A 25,095-nucleotide genomic window follows, 5' to 3' on the forward strand; every position below is an offset into this window, starting at 1 on the left:
AGCACTACAAAAATGTAAACTCCACCAGTCCCTGGTGCTATTATTGGTTGCAAATACTGTTATGCAAGGTTTATTTCTTTAGTTTTATACATGCATGAATCTTCAATTTTTTATTTGTTTGTATAGGTGCACATGTTGAAACTGTGCAACAATGCAGTCAGAGCCTGAGAACATATGCTGCCAGGAGGTGCCACAGGTAACATTATCTTTACCTACACTTATGATCGCAGTGTATGATTGCAGATAACATGCCACTGCAGATGCTCTTATGTTATGCATAATAGGTTACAAGATGGCTGCAGCAGTTGGATGAAAAGTCTCCATGCATGACCAACCATCCAGGTTTAGAACCTGTTTGCCTAAATCTGTTCTTGCTGCAGAATGGATGCAACACTTACAGGGCTGACTACGGTCCTTTACAGCTATAGGTGACAAAGCAGTGAATTTTATTTATAATAACCTACTTAGCAACACTGTTCATACACCATAATAAACCAAATATAGTCAGCCAATGCCACAAATTCAGATCATATTTTTTCTTGAAGATATAGCAAAGTTTTTCCTAAGCAATTATTGTCCATCCATCCATCCATCCATCCATCTTCTCCTGCTTCATCCGGGGCCAGGTCGCAGGGGCAGCAGTCTGAGCAGGAACGCCCAAACTTTCCTCTCCCCGGACACTTCCTCTAGCTCTTCCGGTGGATCCCAAGGCGTTCCCAGGCCAGCCTAGCGACATAGTCACTCCAGCGTGTCCTGGGTCTTCCTCTGGGCCTCAACCCAGTGGGGCATGCCTGGAACACCGCCCCAGGGAGGCGTCCAGGGGGCATCCGATAGAGATGACTGAGCCACCTCAGCTGACTCCTCTCAATGTGGAGGAGCAGCGACTCTACTCTGAGCTCCTCCCGGGTGACAGAGCTCCTCACCCTATCTCTAAGGGAGCGCCCAGCCACCCTGCGGAGGAAACTCATTTCAGCTGCTTGTATCCGGGACCTCGTTCTTTCGGTCATGACCCAAAGTTCATGACCATAGGTGAGGGTAGGAACGTAGATTTACCGGTAAATCGAGAGCTTCGCCTTTCAGCTCAGCTCCTTCTTCACCACGACGGACCGATACAGCGACCGCATTACTGCTGCCGCTGCACCGATCCGCCTGTCAATCTTACGCTCCATCCTTCCCTCACTCGTGAACAAGATCCCAAGATACTTAAACCCCTCCACTTGAGGCAGGAACTCTCCCCCAACCTAGAGGGAGCAAGCCACCTTTTTCCGGTCGAGAACCATGGCCCCGGACTTGGAGGTGCTGACTCTCATCCCAGCTGCTTCACACTCGGCTGCGAACCGCCCCAGTGCATGCTGAAGGTCCTGGCTCGAGGGAGCCAACAAGACAAATCCGCAAAAAGCAGAGACGAAATCTGCTGGCTCCTGAACCGAACCCCCTCCGGCCCCTGCCTGCGCCTAGAAATTCTGTCCATAAAAATAATGAACAGAAACGGTGACAAAGGGCAGCCCTGCTGAAGTCCAACATGCACCGGGAACAGGTCCAACTTACTGCCGGCAATGCGGACCAAGCTCCTGCTCTGGTTGTACAGGGACTGTACAGCCCTCAGCAGAGGGCCTCCAACCCCATACTCCCAGAGCACCTCCCACAGAATGTTGCGAGGGATATGGTCAAATGCCTTCTCCAAGTCCACAAAACACATGTGGATTGGTTGGGCAAACTCCCATGAACCCTCAAGCACCCAGTGGAGGGTATAGAGCTAGTCCAGAGTTCCACAGCCAGGACGAAAACCTCATTGTTCCTCCTGAATCCGAGGTTCGACAATCGGCCGGATTCTCCTCTCCAGTACCCTGGAATAGACTTTCCCAGGGAGGCTGAGGAGTGTGATCCCCGATAGTTGGAACACACCCTCCTGTCCCCCTTTTTAAACAGAGGGACCACCACCCCAGTCTGCCAGTCCAGAGGCACCGTGCCCGACTGCCATGCAATGTTGCAGAGGCATATCAAGCAGAACAGCCCTACAACATCCAGTGACTTGAGGTACTCAGGGCGGATCTCATCCACCCCCGGTGCCTTGCCACCGAGGAGCTTGCAAACTACCTCAGTGACTTCAGCCCAGGTGATGGATGAATCGACCTCCGAGTCCCAAGTCTCTGCTTCCTCTACAGAAGACATGACAGTGGGATTGAGGAGATCCTTGAAGTATTCCTTCCACCGCCCGACAATATCCCCAGTCGAGGTCAACAACTCCCCACCTCCACTGTAAACAGTGTTGACAGAGAGCTGCTTCCCCTTCCTGAGGTGCCGAATGGTTTGCCAGAATTTCTTCGTGGCCGACCGGTAGTCCTCCTCCATGGCCTCCCTGAACTCCTCCCAGACCCGAGTTTTTGCTTCTACAACTGCCCGAGCTGCCGCACGCTTGGCCTGCTTGTACCCGTCAGCTGCCTCAGGAGTCCCATGAGCCAACCAGGCCCGATAGGGCTCCTTCTTCAGCTTGATGGCATCCCTTACTTCTGGTGTCCACCACCGGGTTCGGGGGTTGCCACCATGACAGGCACTGGAGACTTTACGACCACAGCTATGGACGGCTGCATCAACAATGGAAGTGGAGAACATGGTCCATTCGGACTCGATGTCTCCAATCTCCCTCAGAATCTGGTCGAAGCTCTCCCGGAGGTGGGAGTTGAAGAACTCCCTGACATCGGGTTCCTCCAGACGTTCCCAACAGACCCTCATGGTACGTTTGGGTCTGCCAAGTCTGTCCCGCTTCCTCCCCTGTCAGCAGATCCAACTCACCACCAGGTGGTGATCAGTTGACAGCTCAGCCCCTCTCTTTACCCGAGTGTCCAAGACACACCGCCGAAGGTCAGATGATACGACTACAAAGTCAATCATTGACCTCTGGCCTAGGGTGTCCTGGTGCCACGTGCACTGATGGACACTCTCACTGTGCGTTCAGACCAAAAGAGGCAAAAGAGGCAAGGACGCCGGAAGTTAATACATTTTCAATGAGAGCCCGGCGTCCTGAGCGGCCAAAGCGTAGCCGCCGTCAGCCGCGCGTCTAGAGCGTCCAAAGCGGCTAAAGCGTCCAAAGCGGCACCAGATGAAAAGTTGAAATTCGGTTAACTTTATGGTAATTAGCTATGACGCGGTTCAGCGGCAACCGGCGGCAACCAATCAGAGTAGAGGTGTCCTTCGCTCGAGCGGGCCCCAAAGAACAACGCATGTAACTTTGGTTCCTAGTTCCGTCATGGATGCCGAGAAATTGATCACTTGTGTGCGGGCACAGCACACATCACAGCGATGTCATCCAAATCCATGATGAGTAGATATGATTTTGAGGGTTAAACGCGCAATTTATAGTCGTCGCAGACCATGTTGATGATACAATAATAACAATTATGAGCGGGAGTTAATTTAATTCGCTAACGGCCTCACCCCATTTTCCCCGTTCTTCCAAAAAAGGAAGACTCTTTGGCCACACACACACACACACACACACACACACACGAACTTGACGAACTTGTATGACACCAAACGAAAGACAAGCAGAGAACACCACATGCGTAATTGTGCACAGAGATGCTGCAGCTGAGACGTAAGGAGCGCGCATTTGCACCCGTGTGTGTGTGTGTGTTCTATAGGCCTAAAGAAAATTACCCCGGAGCCGGAAAACATAACAATCTTGTGGCCAAAGAGCGTTTTACTTTTTTGGAAGAATGGGGAAAAATGGGGTGAGGCGGTTATGACATTAAATTAACTCCCGCTCATAATTGTTATTATTGTATCATTAACATGGTCATTAACACGGCGGCATGGTCAAAATCATATGGACTCATCATGGATTTGGATGACATCGCTGTGATGTGTGCTGCTGCCTGCCTGTACACCTGAAGAAGACGCTTGAAAAAAAAAAGCACTTTTCACTGCACACATCAAGATATTTTTGCTCTATTTAAATGTCAGTTAGTTGATAAAATGCTTTGTTGTGCAATGTGTCATCTCATTCAGATGAAGCAAGAAAGGCTTGCATGCCCAGGGTACGTCTTTGCCACAGAATTTTAGTATATTTCAAAGTTGTTAAAGTTTGATGTTGTGGTGGGTAAATCATAATGCCCTTTGTTAATTGCTTCCCTCTCAATACGTCAATCCGCTCGTGACTAGATGGTGATTTTGATTTATGTTCATGCTGAGATTTTTTTTTTTCTGTATTTAATGACACACAAAACCTCCTATGCAACTAGGCATGCTTTAAACTGAAGGTGAACAACAGCAAGCAGCACTATGCCACTGTCAAGAAGTCTGCTTTGCGGCTCCTTTAAATGACGAGCGCGATTTAACTTTGACGTCAGTCACGTGAAGAGCGACCAAAGCGGCTAAAATATTTTGCCGCTTTGGAAGCTGTCCTGTTTCTCGCGCAGCCTCGGGCGTCCTTGCCTCTTTTGCCTCTTTTGGTCTGAACGCACAGTTACACTTGAACATGGTGTTCATTATGGACAAACTGTGACTAGCACAGAAATCCAATAACAGAACACCGCTCGGGTTCAGATTGGGGAGGCCGTTCCTCCCAGTCACACCCCTCCAGGTATCGCTGTCGCTGCCAACGTGAGTATTGAAGTCCCCCAGCAGAACAATGGAGTCCTCGGTTGGAGCACTTTCCAGTACCCCTCCCAGGGACTCCAAGAAGGCCGGGTACTCTACACTGCTGCTCGGACCGTAGGCCGAAACAACAGTGAGAGACCTATCCCTGACCCGTAGGCGCAGGGAAGCGACCCTCTTGCTCAGCGGGGAGAACTCCAACACATGGTGGCTGAGCTGGGGGGCTATAAGCAAGCCCACACCAGCTCGCTGCCTCTCACCGCGGGCAAGTCCAGAGTAGAAGAGAGTCCAGCCTCTCTCAAAGAGTTGGGTTCCAGAGCCCAGACTGTGCGTGGAGGTGAGCCCGACTATCTCTAGCCGGTACCGCTCAACCTCCCGCACTAGCTGAGGCTCTTTCCCCACCAGCAAGGTGACATTCCATGTCCCCATAGCCAGAGTCGTCGTCCAGGGTTTGGGTCGTCGGGGCCCCCGCCCACGACTGCCACCCATAGCACATTGCACCAGCCCCTTCTGATCCATCCTTCCAGGTGGTGGGCCTATGGGAAGGCGGGCCCACGTCGCTCTTTTGGGCTGCGCTGGGCCGGGTCCCGAGCAATTACATGTTTTCATGTGGATAAATGTGTAATATATAGCAATTACTGTATATTACACATTTATCCACATGAAACAGTTTACAGACAATAAAAATGTATTGACCGCAGTCATGAATATTTGTACATGGAAATACAGTGAAGGATTCACTGAATCCAAATTCGAAAAATGTGAATTCAGATGGTGACATTGTATGTATAGTCATCCAATCATGCGTTGTACTTCGGATACATCAGGAGTTCCTGACACCCAGGCAAGATATCAAGACTCAAGTCGTCAACATACCCTGTACAATACACAGACACAGACACAGACACACACACACACACAAGACACACACACACACACACACAAAAGTGAATCACTAGTATCATTTACTGGCTTATTCAACAACCATTAATATAGTGACATTTTGCACTATTTTGTAGTTTCTCGGGTATTTGTGTGTATTTTTTGGTTTATTTATTGTGTTGAAAGTACCGAGTTGCGGTACTCTGCGTCATGTACAATATAAGTGTTTATCTTTTGATTGAAAAAAAAAAGAACAAGAAGAATTTAACGCTTACGGAACGTTGCCTCAGTCTTCACTGGTTCCTCTCCTTTCTTGGACTTTGGAAAGCTCATTTGAAAAGAGGATCCCCTGATGATGTGGTGGCTTGTCCTCTACCAGCATTCTCATTGTAATGCAGTGCATTACAACATTAGTCCTTGCAGGACACCGTAGCCTAGATAGCTGTAACAAAAGTATATTTTTATGATAACAGGGCATACTCACTGTTGTAGTATAAATTCAAGCACTTAAGGCTGCAACAGCTCACTGTTACACTTGATCAACAACAGGTAACTGTAATGATGCACTGGCCTATATAAAAAAGAGAAGTGACATCAACTTCATCTTACATGTATAGCTATGCCAACAGCTACATACAGCATAAAAAAGGATCACTCATAAATAAACTCCAAGAGAAGAAACTCATTGCACAGAATGGTTGGCTTGGAATGTAAATTGTGTTGTGATGTAGCAGTCTCAACCATACACTCATTTTGCCCTGGGCTATGCTAACATATTCCAGTTTAGAAAATATTTCCAAATGCATTATTTTCACAAATTACCGAAGCCTAGATCCGGCGGAGGGTCTGTGTATGTATCGCTTGACCGACTGGGTAGCTGGGTTTGCATGTGGAGACCGTGCTTGATTGCTTGATTTAACTAGAAGCTAGTGGTTAGCGTTAGCTTGTGCTATATGGTAAAACACATGCTACAATACACAAGAGTTTGTGTTAATCTTCAGAAGAAACACACAGCTAATTATTTGTGTACTTACATGTCCCTCGTCTGCAGGTATTCCACGCAAAGTTGGAAGTGACCCCTCCTTTGGAAAAAGTTTCGCGGCTAATCCTGCCTTGTACTGACCAAGGTTGGAGAAAGTGGTTAGCACACACCAACATTTTTTTCCCAACTGTAGCTGGGACGTTGCCTTCAAAAATTAATTCAATCCTCGACACTCTTCTGTCTTCTGCGGCTGGGAGCCAATGGAGCGATTTGTGCTTGTCTTTACAGCCAACAACAGAACGCTTTGCGTGGTGCCTTGACATGATGATTCTTAACACAGTGCTTTCCATAACAAATGTCAGATCACTGAGAATGTAGTGCTGTATCTGGGGGGTGGAAAGACACCATACTTATGCCTTGATGGGAGGGGAGATGGGGAGGGGGTGGTGGCTGGTCATTGCAAATGTGCACTGACTGTTCATTGTCTGTGCAGAATTTGATCAGCTCGTTTGAAAGCTGCAGGCAGGATGCTTTCAGAAATCCATCTCACTCAAAAAGCATGGACGGCCTTATTTCATACTTTGTATGCATGTGGCAGCACCAGAGACTCAAAATAACACCCAAAATCAGAGAAAAAGTGAGTTTTTTATAATATGGGACCTTTAACACACTCTCACACTGATGCACAGTGTCGAGAACAAAGACACTTTGCACTGCAGACTGCTGAGGCCAGGGATCGAACTTCTGGGAGACAGGCTCCCATGCTGGATAGGCCCAATCAATGGACGTGGGAGAATATGATTGCATATATGTGCACTCGTTGTGCAGTATGGCTGTGTGCATGTGTGTGAACATCACCTTTGTTTTGGCTGAATGTTGACCTCTGAAGCCTCACTCATTGCTCTAATCCAATCTTCCTGCTCCTCATGGCTTTCTGTGCTGAAGTAGTATGTCCTGGTCCCAGCGTGCTCTGCCTGCATGCAAAACACAACAGGACCCTTCAACTCTCCGTCCTCACCCTCACCCTCACCCGCCTCCTCCTCCAACCACAACTGCAGAAAGAGATAAAACACAGAGAGGCACCACATAAGTAATACAGTCTTAGAGGGGTCAGTGGTATTATCATATTCAACATCCCCATCATGTACATCAGCAGCAACTTGATCTCCTCAATGGAGAAGCATGGTATTAAAGATGTCCTGGCAAAATGTAACTATAGTTGAATCCAACTTTTCACACCAGACAGGCTGCAAACAAACCACAGACTGAGACAAACTTAGTGAGTATACCAGAAATGTCAGTAATAAGGCAACTGTGAGGGCACTAGTGCTGTAAACTTGAAGTAGGCCTCTGAACTGTGATGGACAGTGTGTGGGGGTGGGGGTGTCATGTACTGTACAGATTGCAATGTGCCTTGGTGTTGGTACAGCAATATTGTGGCACAATTGTGTTAAATTGACTTGATTTGGGTAATTATTTCATATTTTGTCTCTTCCAAATAAGTTTGTCTAATCTAGGGTTTTGCTTCCTGTCTGTTTAACTGACTGCTTACACTTCTTGCCCTGATTTCATTTTAACAATCTCACTGTGTTCCAAGAGCCCAGCCATTAACTTCTTGAGTACAGTATTACCTTTACGAATACAACCCATAATCCACAAAATTTGGGACACTGTATAAAAACGTAAATAAAAATAGGTTGCAAAAAATGAACTGTGTAGACAGACAGCAATTTTAGAAGTATTTCCAAGTCCATGTAGCAACATCCTTTACACTATCATGTGTTTCAGAGTGGTGAACTCCATCCTTGCTTGTGAACAACTGAGCGTTTCAGCAATCGCTTTTCATTCCAATCATGATGTTATCACGTCTTACCAATTAACTTCTTAACCTTTTTTGCGGATTCTACAACTTTCCCAGTCTTTTGTTGTCCCTGTCCAAATTTGTTTGAAATGTCTTGCTGGCATGAAATTCAGAATAAGCATATATTTACAAAAATTTGTCAATCAATAAGTTGATGAGGGAAATATGTTTTCTACAGTTTTCAGTTAAGTATGTATCAAAAAGGTATCACACTTTGTTGTATTTAATTTTACCTAGTGCCCCAACTTTTTTTGGAATACAGGTTGGACAATTAATGGACATAACTAGGAAAAGCAGATGAACCATAATTATCCAGGAACCATATTCATGCACAACCCTCTGGTTGACTGGTCTTGCATTACAGCTACACTCATTGATTCTGTTGCACTCCCAAATAGCGCCTCTAAATCTTTAAATGTCCTCCTTATGTTTTGAAACTCAAACCAGTTCACAGACAGATGAGTTTTAAAACATTATAGGGTTTACATAAGTGGCACTGGTTGTAATAACAAAATCAGAGGGTGTTCACCTTTCATCAGCAGAGTTGACATGCAGTAAGTAACTCTACAGCCAACACATAACAAGACAAGACTATTATGTGTGAATCCTTTATGTATCCAAGTAACATGCAGACATACAGTACAAGACACATAAAGATGTAATCATGCAATCTTTATAGACAGGACAATTAATAAAAAGAAGGGTAGTAAAACATCAACACCCTACCTACTGTACTTTCTACTGAAACAGGAGACAGCAAGGGCCAGCAGACCTCACAGGAGTGGACAACGGTGAGAGGGAGAGGAGAAAGTTAGGAGGGTGGGGGGTTAAGGTTTGTGGTGTCAAAGGTCACTGCTCACTGCTGGTTAGCCTGAATATGTATCCCTCAAGGCTGTGACTCACTGAGGAAGAGGAAAGACGGTTGTGAACACCTGGAACCTTACATTACAAACAAGATACACATGAAGAAGCTTTTATTTTATTCTTAAAAGACAAACTTAAACTATTGAACTGTTGTCTACTTTGAGAACATTATTTTGGTTCCTGATGTTTTCAATGCCCTATTCACTGTGAAGCACATACAGGTTTTAAATACAAATCAATATGTGTTATCACTACCTCCACATGAACAATTGACACTTTAACAAAATAGCAAACATCTCCCTATGGATACTAATTGTATACGTAAGTAATGGAAGAAGAACCTTGTATGGGTACATATTGAGAACATTGCTAATGTGACCCTGTAAATATGGTCCTTATTGTTAAAAAAAACTAAAATGACTGAAATAAAACATAACAGCAACAGCAACAATGATGGTTAAATAGGAATAAATGCATTGAATTATGCCATCTAATTATACACTATGTAATCTAAAAAACCACAAGAAGGCAGCACAAGCAAAGAAGTTGCAATTACTTCAGAATCTTAATGGAACCAAGTGAGAAAACGCCGTTATAAAAATACTTTTAATTAAAATGCAAAGTTCAAAAGTAACTTCTAGAACAGGGGTTCTCAAAGGTCCGCATCTATCAAAATAATATTTAATCAATTACATTTCTTGTGATTGGGCCAGCACAAAACTGAGCCACACAAGGCTCAGACTGTTAGTCCATATTTATTTCTGACTCAGACATATTCTACAACTACATTTACACTAAATGGGAGATAACATTAAAACCACATCACACCACCATCACAACAAGATAGATAGATAGATAGATAGATAGATAGATAGATAGATAGATAGATAGATAGATACTTTATTCATCCCCAAGGGAAATTCACAAAGCTGATACTGATCAATAGAAAATTTATTTCAAAACAGAAAGTGTTACATTTAATTTTTTCTCTCTCTCTGTTTTCCATAAGTTGGAATAATTGATTGGCATTGACATGGATGCCTTACACCGAGCCATCAATGAGAGGGACAATATTCCTCAAACTCTACAGGAGTTAGCCCAGGCTCTAACCGAAGAGTGGGATGCCCTGCCCACTGACAACATCAACAAGCTTGTGGACAGCATGCCACAATGTCTTAATGCACTGATCCGTGTCAGGGGTGGCCATGCTCAACATTAGTGACTGTGTGGCATTTGATACAGCAATATTGGACATTCATATACATGAAATCTTGACCAATGCTTTAAACAAAGCCTTAATCCTATTGTTTCAACACTCCCAATTTTGTTTCAGGCTGCAATTCTTCATTTCCTGTAGAATTTTTCTTATTAGTGATATTATTTTTCTATGCCAATATATATGTATACATATAGAGTTCATTTTGTATTTTGTATTTTGCGCTCCTATGTTCCCTCATAGACACAATAACTATCTCTGCGATATAACATACATCACAATGGCGTTCATATCTACAAGTTGATCATTAATATTTCATCTCTTTGAGGCCACTAGGAGTCCAAAAACCAGCAAGTACATGGTTCATCCTAAAAGTTCCAATGCTGGTTCCTCACGGGATGTTCAGTTTATGCTGAAAATAACGAAACAAATCTTGTAACTGTGGTTAGTTGTCTTCTGCAACATAGCTGCTTGTCATATTGTTATATTGTTTGTATTGTATTTTAAACTCCCATGGGTACGCTGACTGAGCAAACACCCTTGCTGGTCTATATGAATACTTCATCAGTTTACAGTGAGAGATCTAATACAATTTGATGTGATCTCACTTTAATCTAATGTGAACGATTTTGATCCGTACCTAGTCCTTCTCCTGCTTCTACCAGTTCTGCACCATCAACACACTCTTCACTCCTAATACAGTGTCTGCAAAGACGTATAAAAGATGCAGTGACATCTAATTTTAATCAGATTTTCAACCATATACCCTGATTTCTATCAAAACAATGTAGTGATGATGGTTTAATAAAATTATATTTTTTGAAGAATGATATATTTTAATGAGTTTCTGTGTGTGTTACAGTGGTGTAGTGAACAATCTTGTCAGTGCAGTGTGTTGACAAATTGATTGTATATTCAATTGGCTGCTGAGTAAAGCAGTAGTGAGTGAAGACATCTTGTGTGTGTTAGCGTTTGTGTGAGGCTTCACCTCCAGCAGTGACATAAAGTGATGCAATTGGCTGTATGAGGGACAGCAGTTATCTAGCAATAGAGGTGGGGTTGTGGGAAGACAGAGAGAGAGAGAGAGAGAGAGAGAGAGAGAGAGAGAGAGAGAGAGGTTGTGTGTGTGCACTTGTGCAGCTATCTTTGACAACCAATTATGTCAATGATTGTCCTTACAAGGACAGAAGTTAAAATGTGTGTGTGTCCTTCATTGTCCTTCCTTTGTTAATTTATTCTGGTAGTTAAAGAGGGAAGGACTGATAAAAGAGAAAAGAAATGTGACAGATATCAACATTATACCTCACAAGGCCACTGAGAAGGAAGCAGAAAGGAAGGAAGGAAGGTTAGAAATGTTAAACTTTATAGTCCACAATGTGGAAAATTATCTTTGGCTTCACCATTACAATAAGTGCCACATTCAACAAACACTGGAATTTAAAACTGTCATGGCTAAAACCATGTCTAAGTATCTCACGAAATGGGACAAGACTTACCCGCACTTAATGAAGAGCAACATTATGCAAAGTCATGCTTTTTGTAAAATGCCAGATGGATTTTAATGTATCACATGGAGGGAAAAGTTACATGAACCAGCATGACAAATCCACCAAACATAAATGCAACCATGAAGTGCAGAGACATGCTCTGCCAATTCCAATGTATTTATACTATCTCTCCCATGCATTTTTTTAATTACCCACTCCCACTTGAAGCATAGTGTGAAGGTGAGGTGTACATGTCAAGTAATATGTAAGACTTAGATGGTTTCTTTATTGATCCCAATTTGGGAAATTATTTGTTTATTAAATAAACTAAATGCTGAATTTACACTACTCACAGAAAGTTAGGGATATTTGGGTGAAATACATGAAAAATGTAAAAAGTTCATGCTACAGTGATATTATATCATGAAAGTAGGGCATTTAAGTAGAAGCAAAGGCAGTTCTGTATTGACTAGAAACACCTGCCCACACTGTAACACCACCACCACCAAAGGCTTGTCTGGTGACAACAGTGGCTGATGCATAGCGCTCTCCTTGATGTCTCCAACATCGTTGGCAACCATCATTTCTGCTCAACATGAACCGACTTTCATCAGAGAACAGCACTGAAGCCTGCTGGTCCCTTGTCCAGCATAAATACTCCCTGGCCCATGCAAAACGATAATGCCGATGTCTGGTGGTGTGGTCAGGTACCCTTGCAGGTCGTTTAGCATGCAGACCACGCTGCCTGGAGTTAAGTGCCATTCATCATCCGGTTCCACAGGGCACTGTTCACAATGAAGCAGTCATCAGTGTGGGATGTGGCCAAAGGACGTCCATTTCTATGCCTTTCTGTGACTCTTCCAGTCTCTCTGTATCTGTGTTGCAACCTGCTGATGACACTCTGTGACACCCTAAGCTCAATGGCCACTTCCATCTGAGAACATCCTGTTTGAAGCCTCTCAATGGCGAGGTACTGTTGATCAATTTTTAGGTGTCGTTTTGGTCTCGTGATGTAAAATGTGAACAGCATGATGAAGGGGACTGTTTAAACACCGATTCTACTTGAACCAGGAAATGTATTGGTTGATTCATGGATCAAACACCTGTTGTAAATTTTGCTGTTCAGCTCCTTGTTAGAGAATGGCAAGTTGTGCAAAATGTACTGAAACATAGAACAGTTGGACATGTGCATTCAAATGCAAAATATCCCTAACTTTTTCCCTAACTTATATGCCCACTAAATGCAGCAAAGCAATGCCAAACCACACTGTACATGTCTTACATTAGCATAGCTCCAAAGTAAAAGAGTCCAGGTAATAAACTGGCCTGCCTGCACTCCCAACTTGTCACCTATTGAAAGTGTTTGGTGCATTATAAAATGTAATATACCACAAAGGAGACCCCAAACTTGCAGCTGAAATCGTACATGAAGCAGAAAAGGGAAAACCTTCCACTTTTAAATTATCGCAATTGGTCTCCTCAGTTCCCAAATGCTTAGTGTTGTTAAAAGAAGAAGTGATATAACAGGAAATGGAAAAATGGAAAATGTTGCTGCCATCAAAGTCTAAATGAGGGTATAATTTAAAAAAAAACAAAAAAAACAATAAAATTCCCCAGTTTCAACATTTGCAGCCTTTGTGCTATTTTCAGTTTAAAATGGGGTTTCAGTGTTTTACAAATCATCACATTGTTTCTACTTACATTTTATACGGTGTTTCAACTGTTGTGGAAACAGGGATGTAGGAATAAATGTTTCCATCCTCAAGTCAAAAATTCTGATGATTCAGTGAAATATGGACTGTTGGCTAAATCAAGTAGAATGATGCCAAACTCAAAAGATCAGAGGGTACACTTACTGTAACTCAAGACAACTGTGTACAAAGTTGTCTTTTTACACAGTTGTCTTGAGAATGCTGCAGGACCTAATATGACCACTAGTTGCATGGCAAGAGGATGAAATGCACATTCAGTGCAATATCTGTGAGAAGTCCTTTCCAACCTTCCTGTTTTTACAAGAAAGTGGGTTTTATTCACCAGCTTATACATACATATATATATATATATATATATATATATATATATATATATATATATATATATATATATATATATATATGTATGTATGTATGTATGTATGTATGTATGTATATACACACACACACACACACACATAAGCTGGTGTGTGTGTGTGTGTGTGTGTGTATGTATATATATGTATATATGTATATATATACACGTGTGTGTGCGTATATATATATATATATATACGCACACACACACACACACACACACACACACACACACATATATACGTATATACACGTGTATATATACGTGTGTGTGTGTGTGTGTGTATGTATATATATATATATATACATACATACATATATATATATATATATATATTTTATCCCTGTTTTATGTCTTTTCTATGTCAAGCACTCACTTGGTGCATGTGATTTCTTTGTTGTAAAGAACTGCAATTCCTGTATGAAAGGTGCTTACAAGTTTATACAAAGTTTATTATTATATTATTATTTACAGGAAACACACTAATATGCAGAATCAAATAGCACTGTGCTATAGCTCCCAGTGAACATGGCTAGACCGGTATGAACATTTACAACTGATCATAACCTCTGAAACCAACAGATGCCAATTTGGTGACAGGGAATCCATTAAAGCTCTTCTTCTTGGTATCTGCCTGAGTCATTCTCCCAGCTTGGGGGTTACCGCTCCAAGTGCCCCGATCACTACTGGGACCACTTTTGCCTTTATGCCCCTCATCTTCTCCAACTCCTCCTTGAGATCCTGGTATTTCTCCAGCTTCTCGTGCTCTTTCTTCCTGATGTTACTGTCACTTGGGATCACTACATCCACCACTGTGACTGTCTGTTCTTTGTCTACCACCACTATGTCTGGTTGGTTCGCCATCACCAGTTTGTCTGTCTGGAACTGGAAGTCCCACAGGATCTTGGCTCGGTCGTTCTGGATCACCTTTGGAGGCATCTTCCACGTTGATCCTGGGACCTCCAGCCCATACTTGGCACAGATGTTCCTGTATACGATGCTAGCCACCTGCTTATGCCGCTCCATGTATGCCTCCCTGCCAGCATCTTACACCCTGCTGTTATGTGCTGGATTGTATCAGGGGCATCTATGCACAGCCTGCACCTGGGGTCTTGTCTGCTGTGGTAGATCCCGGCCTCTATTGACCTTATGTTCAAGGCTTGCTCTTGTGCAGCCATGATCAATACCTCTGTGCTGTCTTTCAGTCCAGCCTTTTCCAGCCACTGGTATGTTTTCGCTATATCAGCCACTTCCTTAAGCTGTCGATGGTACATGCCATGCAGGGGCTTGTCTGTCCATGCCAACCCTTCTGGCTCCTCCTTACTGGGCTTCTGCTGCCTGAGGCATTCACTCAGCAGGTCATCACTGGGGGGTCATCTTCCTGATGTACTCCCAGAGGCTTGCTGTTTCCTCCTGGATAGTGGCTCTGATGCTCACTAGTCCGTGGCCTCCTGTCTTCCGCTTAGTGTATAGCCTCAGGATGCTGGACTTAGGGTGAAACCCTCCATGCATTGTAAGGAGCTTCCTTGTCTTGATATAAGTGCCTTCCATTTCTTCCAGTGGCCAGGATATTATACCAGCAGGGTATCTGATTACTGGCAGGGCGTAGGTGTTTATTGCCTGGATCTTGTTCTTGTCATTCCTGCCTCACCCTTTGAAGGTATTTGGCTGTGGTTGTTCTCCGTGTCGCCTCCTCATGATTGCCATTTGCCTCTTGGATCCCTAGGTATTTGTAGCTGTCCTGAACATCTGCTGTGTTGCCTTCAGGTAGTTCAACGCCTTCGGTGGCGATCATCTTCCCTCTTCTGCACACCATCCATCCACACTTATCCAGTCTGAATGACATACTGATGTCATTGCTGTATATCCTGGTGAGGTGAGTGAGGGAGCCAATGTCACGCTCACTCTTGGCATACAGCTTGATGTCATCCATGTAGGAGGTGGCTGATTGTAGTCCCACTTGGGAATCGGTATCCAAAGCCACTCTTGGTGATGATCTGGCTGAGGGGGTTTAGGCCTATGCAGAACAGCATGGGGGACAGTGCATCTCCTTGGGATATACCACATTTGATGCTCACCTTTGCAATTGGCTGTGAGTTGGCTTCCACAACCCCATCAAGTTCTTGATGAAGGCTCTAAGTGTCCTCTTGATCTTATACAGGTCTAGGCACTCCAGTATCCGTGTGTGGCACCGAGTCATAGGCCTTCTTGTAGTCAATCCAGGCTGTGCACTGGTTGGTACTTCTGGTCTTACAGTCCTGGGTGACTGCCCTGTGAACCAGTAGTTGGTGTTTGGCTCCTCTGGTGTTGTTGCCAATTCCTTTCTGTGCTCTACTCATGTACTGATCCATGTGCCTGCTCATCTTAGCCGCTGTGATGCCTGACAGGAGCTTCCATGTTGTACTCAGGCAGGTTATCGGCCAGTAGATGGTACTGGGCCCTTCTGTGGGTCCTTCATGATGAGATGACGAGGACTGAGATATCCAGTCAGTTTTATATATATATATATATGTGTGTGTGTGTGTGTGTGTGTAAAATAAACAGCAGGAATATACAATATGTTAAAAATAAAGAGCAGAAATATACACTGAGGTTATTTTAAAGTACATTCGTGAAAAATGACCTGAGGTGTAATAATGATGCAAAAATGCTCATTTTGAGTTCAGCAGTCTGATGACCTGGGGGAAAAGCTATTGCAGAACCTGGTGGTCCTGCACCAAATGCTTCAGAACCTCTTTCCAGAGGCCAGCAGGGAGAACGGGCCATGGTGAGGGTGTGAGAAGTCACTGATTATGTTTCTGGCATGGGACATGCAGCATTTAGGTGGGGAGAGAAGTCCCAATGATTTTCTCCGCTGTCCTCACCACTCTCCTCACATTCCTCCAGTCAGCAGTACTGCAGCCACAACACACAGAGATGCAGCTGGTCAAGATGCTAGTGAGGGTGGGCGGGGGCAGGTGGGCTCTCCTCATGCTGCGCAGGAAGTGCAGGTGTTGCTGTACCCTTCTTGACCAGTGACATGGTGTTCACTGGCCAGGTGAGGTCGTCTGTGATGTGAACCCCCCAGGAATTTGGTGCTGCTGACCACTTCCACAGCTGGGTTGTTGAGGAGAAGTGGAGCGTGGCTGGGCTGGTTCTTCCTGAAGTATACAATGATCTCTTTGGTTTTGTCCACATTCAGAATGAGGTTGTTGGCTTTGGACCAGCCCACCAGCTGTTCCACCTCCTCTCTGTAGCCAGGTCGTTGTTGTCTCTGTGTCTCTGATGAGGCCCACCACTGTTGTGTCATCTGCCACCTTTACAGAGTGGTTGGTGGCAGCCCTGGGAGCGCAGTCATGAGTCATCAGGGTGAACATCAGAGGGCTCAGGACAAAGCCCTGAGGGGAGCCTGTGCTGAGGGTGATGACAGGTCTTCTGTCCGACCTGCACTGACTTTGGTCTTTCAATGAGGAAGTCAAGTAGCCAGTTGCACAGCTCCTGTTGACACGAAATGTAGCCAGCCCCTCGATGCTAACAGCATTTTCTGGAATTGATGAGTTGAACCATGTCTCTATCAGTACTATTGCACAGCAGTTCCTTTACTCCCATTTTGATGTGAATTCCATTTCAGATGATCTATTTTATTCTCTAGGGAGCAAATGTTGGAGGGGAAGGTGATGGAAGTGGTGTTTTGTAAGGTTTAGCTTTTAGCTTTGCTGTTAGCCCACCTAAGTAGCCACACTTCCACCTTCAGTCACACTGCCTCCGCTTGGATCTCTGTCGGCTTGTGCTGTTAGGCAAGTCCACTGCACCATAGGCCCCTGGGTGTTGCCAGCATAGTGCTCCGAGGCTACGTAAACACTCCAAAGTGGTCGCATCTACGAAGCTGAAGTTGCTGGATGATCGTAATTCCAGCAACAGCTGGCGATCATATACTATCTTACTGAGAGTCTGGACTATTTTTGCCATCCTTGATGGGATATTTTGATTCAAAAAACTGTAACTGTTGCGAGCCCATGCAGCTGCAGCCAAACAGGGTGCCGCCATCCTCATGAGAAGTCATAATTGTACCACTGCAGTTAAGGTCATGGAATTTTTTCATGACACCCTTATAAAAGCAACTGACAGTTTAATCAAACTTAATGTCATTTTGATGACTAGTCCAAAGGTGCCACTGTAGTTGAGGGAGACAAAAATATTCATGGCACAATTTTAATGGCATGACTATCAGTGTCAAAACCTACCATGTGAGAGCCATTTGATGTAATGTAACACATAAAGCTAAATATTTTCTTTCAGTTTTTTATGCTTTCATGATTAATTAAATCAACAAATGAATGTCAAGTTATCATAACTTCATTGAGAGTCATAATTCTGTTGAGCCATGTATTCCTATAGCTCTTAGTAGTAATGACTTTGAGAACTTCTTAAATGATACAGTTATATTTGCTCAAGATGAAATTCATCATCTCCTGCTCTCAACTGGTGCCAATTTATCTTCAGACACTGGAATCATAGAAACAACCATTAAATGTGATATATATTTATACTATTTTTCTCCCACCGTCCCTAACCAGGTAACCTCAATGATTTGCTCATCAAAATCATGAACCTGACCCCATCCCAAATAGGCAGCTTAAAGACGTTGTTCCTTTAATTGGCACTTCTTTACCAGATATGATTAACCCCTCTTTATTAATAGGTTCTGTACCACAGTCCTTTAAAGTTACCATTATTAAATATCTATATCCAAAGGAATTGCCAATAAGTTGTATGACTTTCTACAAAGGATTTGGAGTGCATCATAGCACAGACAGCACTGTTCAATGCTACAAGTGACTTTCTATTACAGCGGACAAAGGCCTTGTCTCTGTACTGCATTCAACACCATTGACCATCTGAGACTGGTTCTAGTGATGTGTCAAAACAGCTCTTAGAGCTGGTTCTTTGAAATGAAAGATTGGAGCCGGTTCCTGCCTGGGAGCCAGAGCCGCTTTGTTTTTTTAATTTTTTTTTTCCTGTTCAAGCCACACATGATTGGTACTGAGCAGGAGGGGGAGGGGCGGGGGTTATAGACACAGCACACACACACACACACACACACACACACACACACACACACACACACACACACACACAGCCATGACAGACAGAAAACGCTGGAAAGCTGAGAAAATGAGTGACCAAATGAAATGCAGTAAAATTTGATATAAAGTGTGTTTTGTATATTAGTCATCCATATTACATATAAATTTACATTATTTTTGGTAATAGATTAATTTAACAAAACTCTGAGGAGCCACTTTGGAGCCGAAAGAGCTGGCCCTTTTAAGAGAGTTGAGCTATAAGAACCGGCTCTTTTAAGACAGCCAGATCTTATATAATATAATTTTTATATAATTCCCATCACTAACTGGTTTTATGCCTGGAGTGATACAATTCACGCTATATATGCTTTCTTTAGACAAAATTATTGGGAAACATGCATAGACATACATAATTTGTATTGCTATGTAGATGATATCCAGTTGTATTTATCGGTGAAGCCAGATGAAACCAATTCAGTTAACTAATCTTCAAGCAAAGAACATAATATAATATTGGTATAATACCAAGATGGGGGCGCATGCACAATGTGAGGCTCAGTGTTTCACTAGAATTCATGAAAAAGTTATTATTTTCTTATTGATTTCAAGTCTGTTTACTCAGTAAAGCTTTGGGAACACTTCCTCGAACAGACAACAACTTTTGGATTTAAGATTTCAATGCACAAGCAGTGTTTTCAACAAACTTAAGCTCCCCCAAGAGATCGGCAGGACAAGGCCGACCAACCCAGCTATGCCAACCAGAAGCGACCATCGGCGAGATCATAAACAAAGGAGAGGGAAGCGCAGAGGTGTGGCTAACCCCGCACCGGCTATTGCTTCCCAGTATCTTCCTCGCCAATGTTCTTGGCGTTGTTGGCGAACAAAATGGATAAGCTATGATTTCGGATCACCTCACAGAGAATGTTTATGGAGTGCAACGTCATGATTTTCACTGAAACGTGGCTTAACAACAGCATCCCAGACAATGTGATAGAGCTGCAGGGATGCCACATCTTCAGAGCAGACAAGATGAGAGAGCACTCCGGTAAGACCAGGGGCAGAGGACTGTGTATCTACACTGAACAAAAATATAAACGCAACACTTTCATGATGCCTAAGGCATACCTGTGCAATATTCATGCTGTCTAATCAGCATCTTGATATGCCACACCTGTGAGGTGGGATGGATTATTTTGGCAAAGGAGAAGTGCTCACTAACACAGATTTAGACAGATTTGTGAACAATATTTGAGAGAAATGGTCTTGATGTGTATAAAGAAAATGTGTTAGATCTTTGAGTTCAGCTCATGAAAAATGGGAGCAAAAACAAAAGTGTTGCATTTATATTTTTGTTCAGTGTACATTAACAAAACTTGGTGTACAAACTGTTATGACCGGTAGCCACTGTTCCGCTAATCTGGAATATCTGATGATCAAGTGCAGGCCTTTTTATCTGCCTAGAGAGTTTACATCCACCATGATAACTGTATCTTTTATCCCCCAGATGCTAATGCTAAACTAGCAATGAAAGACCTGTATGCTACTATCCACAAACAACAAACTGCACACCCTGATGGAGCCATGCCTGGCCTATGCAGACCAGCTGGCTGGGTTCTTCACAGACATCTTTAACCTGTCACTGGCCGAGGCAGCAGTCCCCACATGCCTGAAGACCACCACCATTGTGCCGGTACCAAAGCAGTCAGCTGCAGTGAGCCTAAGTGACTTCCGCCCTGTCGCACTCACCCCCATCATCACCAAGTGCTTTGAGAGGCTGGTCTTGGCCCACCTCAAATGCTGTCTTCCCCCACACTGGACCCCCATCAGTTTGCCTACTACCCAAACAAGTCAACAGAGGATGCCATCTCCATGGCACTGCATTCCACCCTAACGTAACTGGACAACAACAACACCTATGTAAGGATGCTGTTCATTGACTTCAGCTCAGCATTCAACACAGTCATCCCCTCCAAGCTGGTCAACAAACTCAGTGACCTTGGCATCAGCACCTCCCTCCGTAACTGGACTTCCTGACCAACAGACCCCAGTCTGTTAGGTTAGACAACTGCACCTCGGCCACCTGATGCTGAACACCAGCATCCCACAGGGCTGTGTGCTGAGCCCTCTCCTCTACTCCCTCTTCACCCATGACTTTGTGCCTGTGCATGGTTCCAACTCCATCATCAAGTCTGCAGACGACACCACGGTGATAGGCCTAATTAACAACAACCCCCTCTTACCACCTCGACTATTTGCCCTTGTGGTTAGATGCTAATCTTCATTTTGTTGTCTCTGTGCTGCACTCAGACAATGACGACAAAGTTGAATTTAATCTAATCTAATCTCTTAAATACCCGGATGACCTGTAACTCTCTGCTGGGAAATTTAGACAAACCTGAAATTATTGTACTTGGCCCAAAACCCGATCATACACACTCCCTCCCTGAGCAGCTGATGCATTTGTAGCACTTGAGCACTGACCAAGCTCGTCATGTCTTCTTTACCTATTTTCCCCGATCCAGAGTAGCAATATCACTAGATATATCCAGGTCTTTATGCCCTTTGCCTGAGGTTTAGTTAACTGATTGGTTTCTATATCTAGTGATATAGCTACTCTTATGGGATCTATAAGTTGTCTTTAATTAGGATATAACCTTTAACACTCACGTAAAGCAAATTTCAAGGACTGGCCATTTTGACCTATGTAACATTGCAAAAAAAAAAAAAAAGCATTTCTTACGTCCAGGCTGGATTATTGCAATTCCTTACTATCAGGCTGCCCTAGTAAGTCACTTAACTGACTTAACTGACTCTCCAACAGATCCAGAATGCTGTACCACATGTTCAGACAAAAACTAGGAAAAGAGATCATATTTCTCCCATATTTAATCACTGCACTGGCTCCCTATAAAATTTAGAACTTCTAAATCTAAAAAAAAAATTCATAATAAAGACATCTCAAATAATGTCAACTTTGCATTAAAAATGACATAAGTGACTGAATACCACTTAAGGACAGTAGTCATATACATTCATTAAAACTCCTTCATGTTTATGCGAAGCTTCATGTCATGGTAATGACAGTGTCATGTCAGTTTTATGCACCTCCTTTTGATGCTATCGCTTCTCCTGTTTGGAGGGTAATTGTTCAGTCAGTGACTCTGATGGAGGGACTAATGTAAATGATAGAAATAAGTAACCAACGTAACATTGTCACTGCCCTCCATGTTGTTTTCTGGTGTTCTCTGTTTTCCAGCGCTTGCATGATGTCGAGAAAAAAGAAAGAACAGAAAGGCAAACTTGACGAATGGCAATGGACAAAAAAATTTTAGGTTTACCCATGTTTAAAAAAATGCATACATGTGCTAATTTTGGTTTAAGAGGGGTATTATGTGCCAACATTAGTAAAAATAAATAAATAAAAAAAATAAAATTAGCCATGAAACATCCCTTTACTTCAAACAAAAGACATTTCATAATGAAATAGGCAGATAACCATGAAATTAACTCTACACACTAATGTTCAAACAGAGGGATGCATCCCTGAAGATATTATTCACTCCATGCTATCTCAGTGGTTTTCTTGTAGCAAATAGATTGTATGTTTCAAACTCACTTGAGCTGACTGTGCAGAGTGTGAATGTTGACCACATCTGCCTGTTTTCTCCAAAAGTCCAAAAATATTTGAATGGTGTAAATGAGTTTATCTTTGTTTGTTACCCCTTTGATAGGCTGGTAATCAGTCTGGGGTGTGTGTCCTTCCTTCACGCAAAATAGGATATGTGGACATAGAATGAATGCTGCCTCAGTCAGTGACATGAACACAAGAATAGAGAAACAGCAGAAGAAACGACGCAAAGGAATGAACACTCTTCTTCTCATGGTCACCTGATAGTTCTGTCAAACTGCTTTCAGAAAGGGTGAGGTTAAACGTCACTGCACACACAGGTCACACCCATTAATGTAACCCTATGAGTCACACATACACACACGCGCTTACCCTCCTGCCTCCACACACACACACACACACACACACACACACCTAAATTCCCTGTTTAATCATTCACTCAACAGTCTGAGGAGGTAAGGTAATGAGAACATGGTATTTAAGCCGTGTTGTACAAGTGCCAATTCTCTTGCAGAAGACATAAATACAATTTTACTTGAATTGTACTTGCACCCAAAGATCATGAATTAAGATTTCTAATGGTAATATTTAGAACTTTGGTTACAACTACATACCAGAATTTTGGTTTGATTTGAAGACTGAGACACAACAAAACCTTCAGCATGACAGAGATATCTCCTCTTACTGAATGTCTCCCTTATACAGCCACACCTCTATAGAGTCAGGTAGTGAAGCCACAGGTACAACAGGTTTCAACAGCTCTCTGACTGAGCTGCTGATTGAAAAAATAATAGTAATAAAAAAACTCCAGAAGAGCAGAGATCTCTTCCATGTAGGTAAACAACTAAGGTAGCTGGATGACACTGTTTACATTTTGGCATGAAAAAGGATTTTCTATGTGAAACAAGTCAGTGCCACTAATCCTCCAAAGACACAGACCCAGTCAGACTGAGCTGAATGAAAGATAAAGATGAAAAGGATTTCACTATGACCTTTATATATACATGTATATATATGTGTATATATATATATATATATATGTGTGTGTGTGTGTGGATATATATATATATATATCCACACACACACACACACACACACATACACACATATATATACATATATATATATATATACACACACACACACACACACACACACACACACACACATATATATATATATATATATATATACACATATACATATATATATATATACATATATATATACATGTACATGTGTCAAACATGTTCATTTGCTTTCTTTTAGAGAGTGAAAGGAGAAGATCAGTATCTTGCTTAGGTTAGCACAAAGACTGGGAGCAGGGGAAAGGGATACCCTGACTGTGACGCAGCCCAATATATAGTATCTCTAGAAATTATGTTCTTTTCTTTTGTGAGCTCTCTGCTTTGAACTGTCACTCTCAGCCTGGCAGAATCACTATTGACTTTAAAATCACTTCTTCACAATAACTTTGATTCAAAGTCACTTTCATAGTGTTTTATATTTACCTTCTCTATTTTATGCCAACTCCTATTTTGATTTTTCTCCAATATATTTATAGCTTTACTTTATTATGATGCAGTTAGCCTTTTAACTCAGCTATATTTGGACAAAACACCTTGGGAACATGTGGAAGTGTGAGAAAAATGCACTGCAACAACGGTCAACGGAAACCAAAATCATCAACCAATTGAGGGCAGGATTCAAAATACACCAAACACCAAACACCAAACATCAAAGTAAAAAAATTAAAGACTGACACAGACTGATCCAAGTTTCATGAATTTCATTATGGCAACTCATAATGTGACTCAGCAGTGTGTATGACAATGTCTAGGCATGCTCCTGATGAGTCAATGGATGGTGTCCTGAGGGATCTCCACGCAGACCTATATCAGGGCATCTGTTAGCTCATGGACAGTCTGTGGCGGTACTTGGTGGCTTCAGATGCACCAATATATAACGTTCCATAGGTGCTCAATTGGATTTAGGTTGGAGGAACAGGAAGGCTAGTCAATGGCATCAATGCCTTCGTCCTCCAGGAACTGCCTATACATTCTGGCCATATGAGGCCGGGCATTGTCCTGCACTGGGAGGAACTCAGGGCCCACTCTCAGGACCAACTCTGCACCAGCGTAAGGTCCGACAATGGCTCTGACTTCATCCTGAGACCTAACAGCAGTCAGTGTACCACTGGCTATGACATGGAGGTCTGTGCGACCCTCCAAAGGATATGCCTCCCCAGACAATCACTGACCAACTGCCAAACCGGTCATGCTTAATGATATGACAGGCATAACGTTCAACAGCGTCTCCAGACTCTTTGATGCCTGTCACATGTGCTCAGTGTGAACTTGCTCTCATCTATGAAGAGAGCAGGGCGCCAGTGGCGAACCTGCCAATTCTGTTGTTCTCTGACAAATGCCAATCGAGCTGCATG

The 25,095-nt window shown here is 43.1% G+C and overlaps 1 protein-coding gene across 6 annotated transcripts in view; it reads right to left on the bottom strand.

Moving 5' to 3' along the window:
* Positions 1-25,095, bottom strand: part of plekha6 (pleckstrin homology domain containing, family A member 6) — a 289,330-nt gene that overhangs the window by 58,222 nt on the left and 206,013 nt on the right. For 2 of the 6 annotated variants that reach the window (XM_076749470.1, XM_076749461.1), the window contains one exon: positions 7,319-7,512. In XM_076749470.1, the coding sequence (XP_076605585.1) occupies positions 7,319-7,512 (194 nt within the window). Of the gene's footprint in view, positions 1-7,318; positions 7,513-9,047; positions 9,220-25,095 lie in introns of those variants that run through there. The other 4 variants (XM_076749494.1, XM_076749477.1, XM_076749505.1 and 1 more) reach the window with 3 other exon arrangements.

This window comes from Chaetodon auriga, chromosome 2 (genome assembly GCF_051107435.1).
Source record: "Chaetodon auriga isolate fChaAug3 chromosome 2, fChaAug3.hap1, whole genome shotgun sequence".
Taxonomy (NCBI): domain Eukaryota; kingdom Metazoa; phylum Chordata; class Actinopteri; order Chaetodontiformes; family Chaetodontidae; genus Chaetodon; species Chaetodon auriga.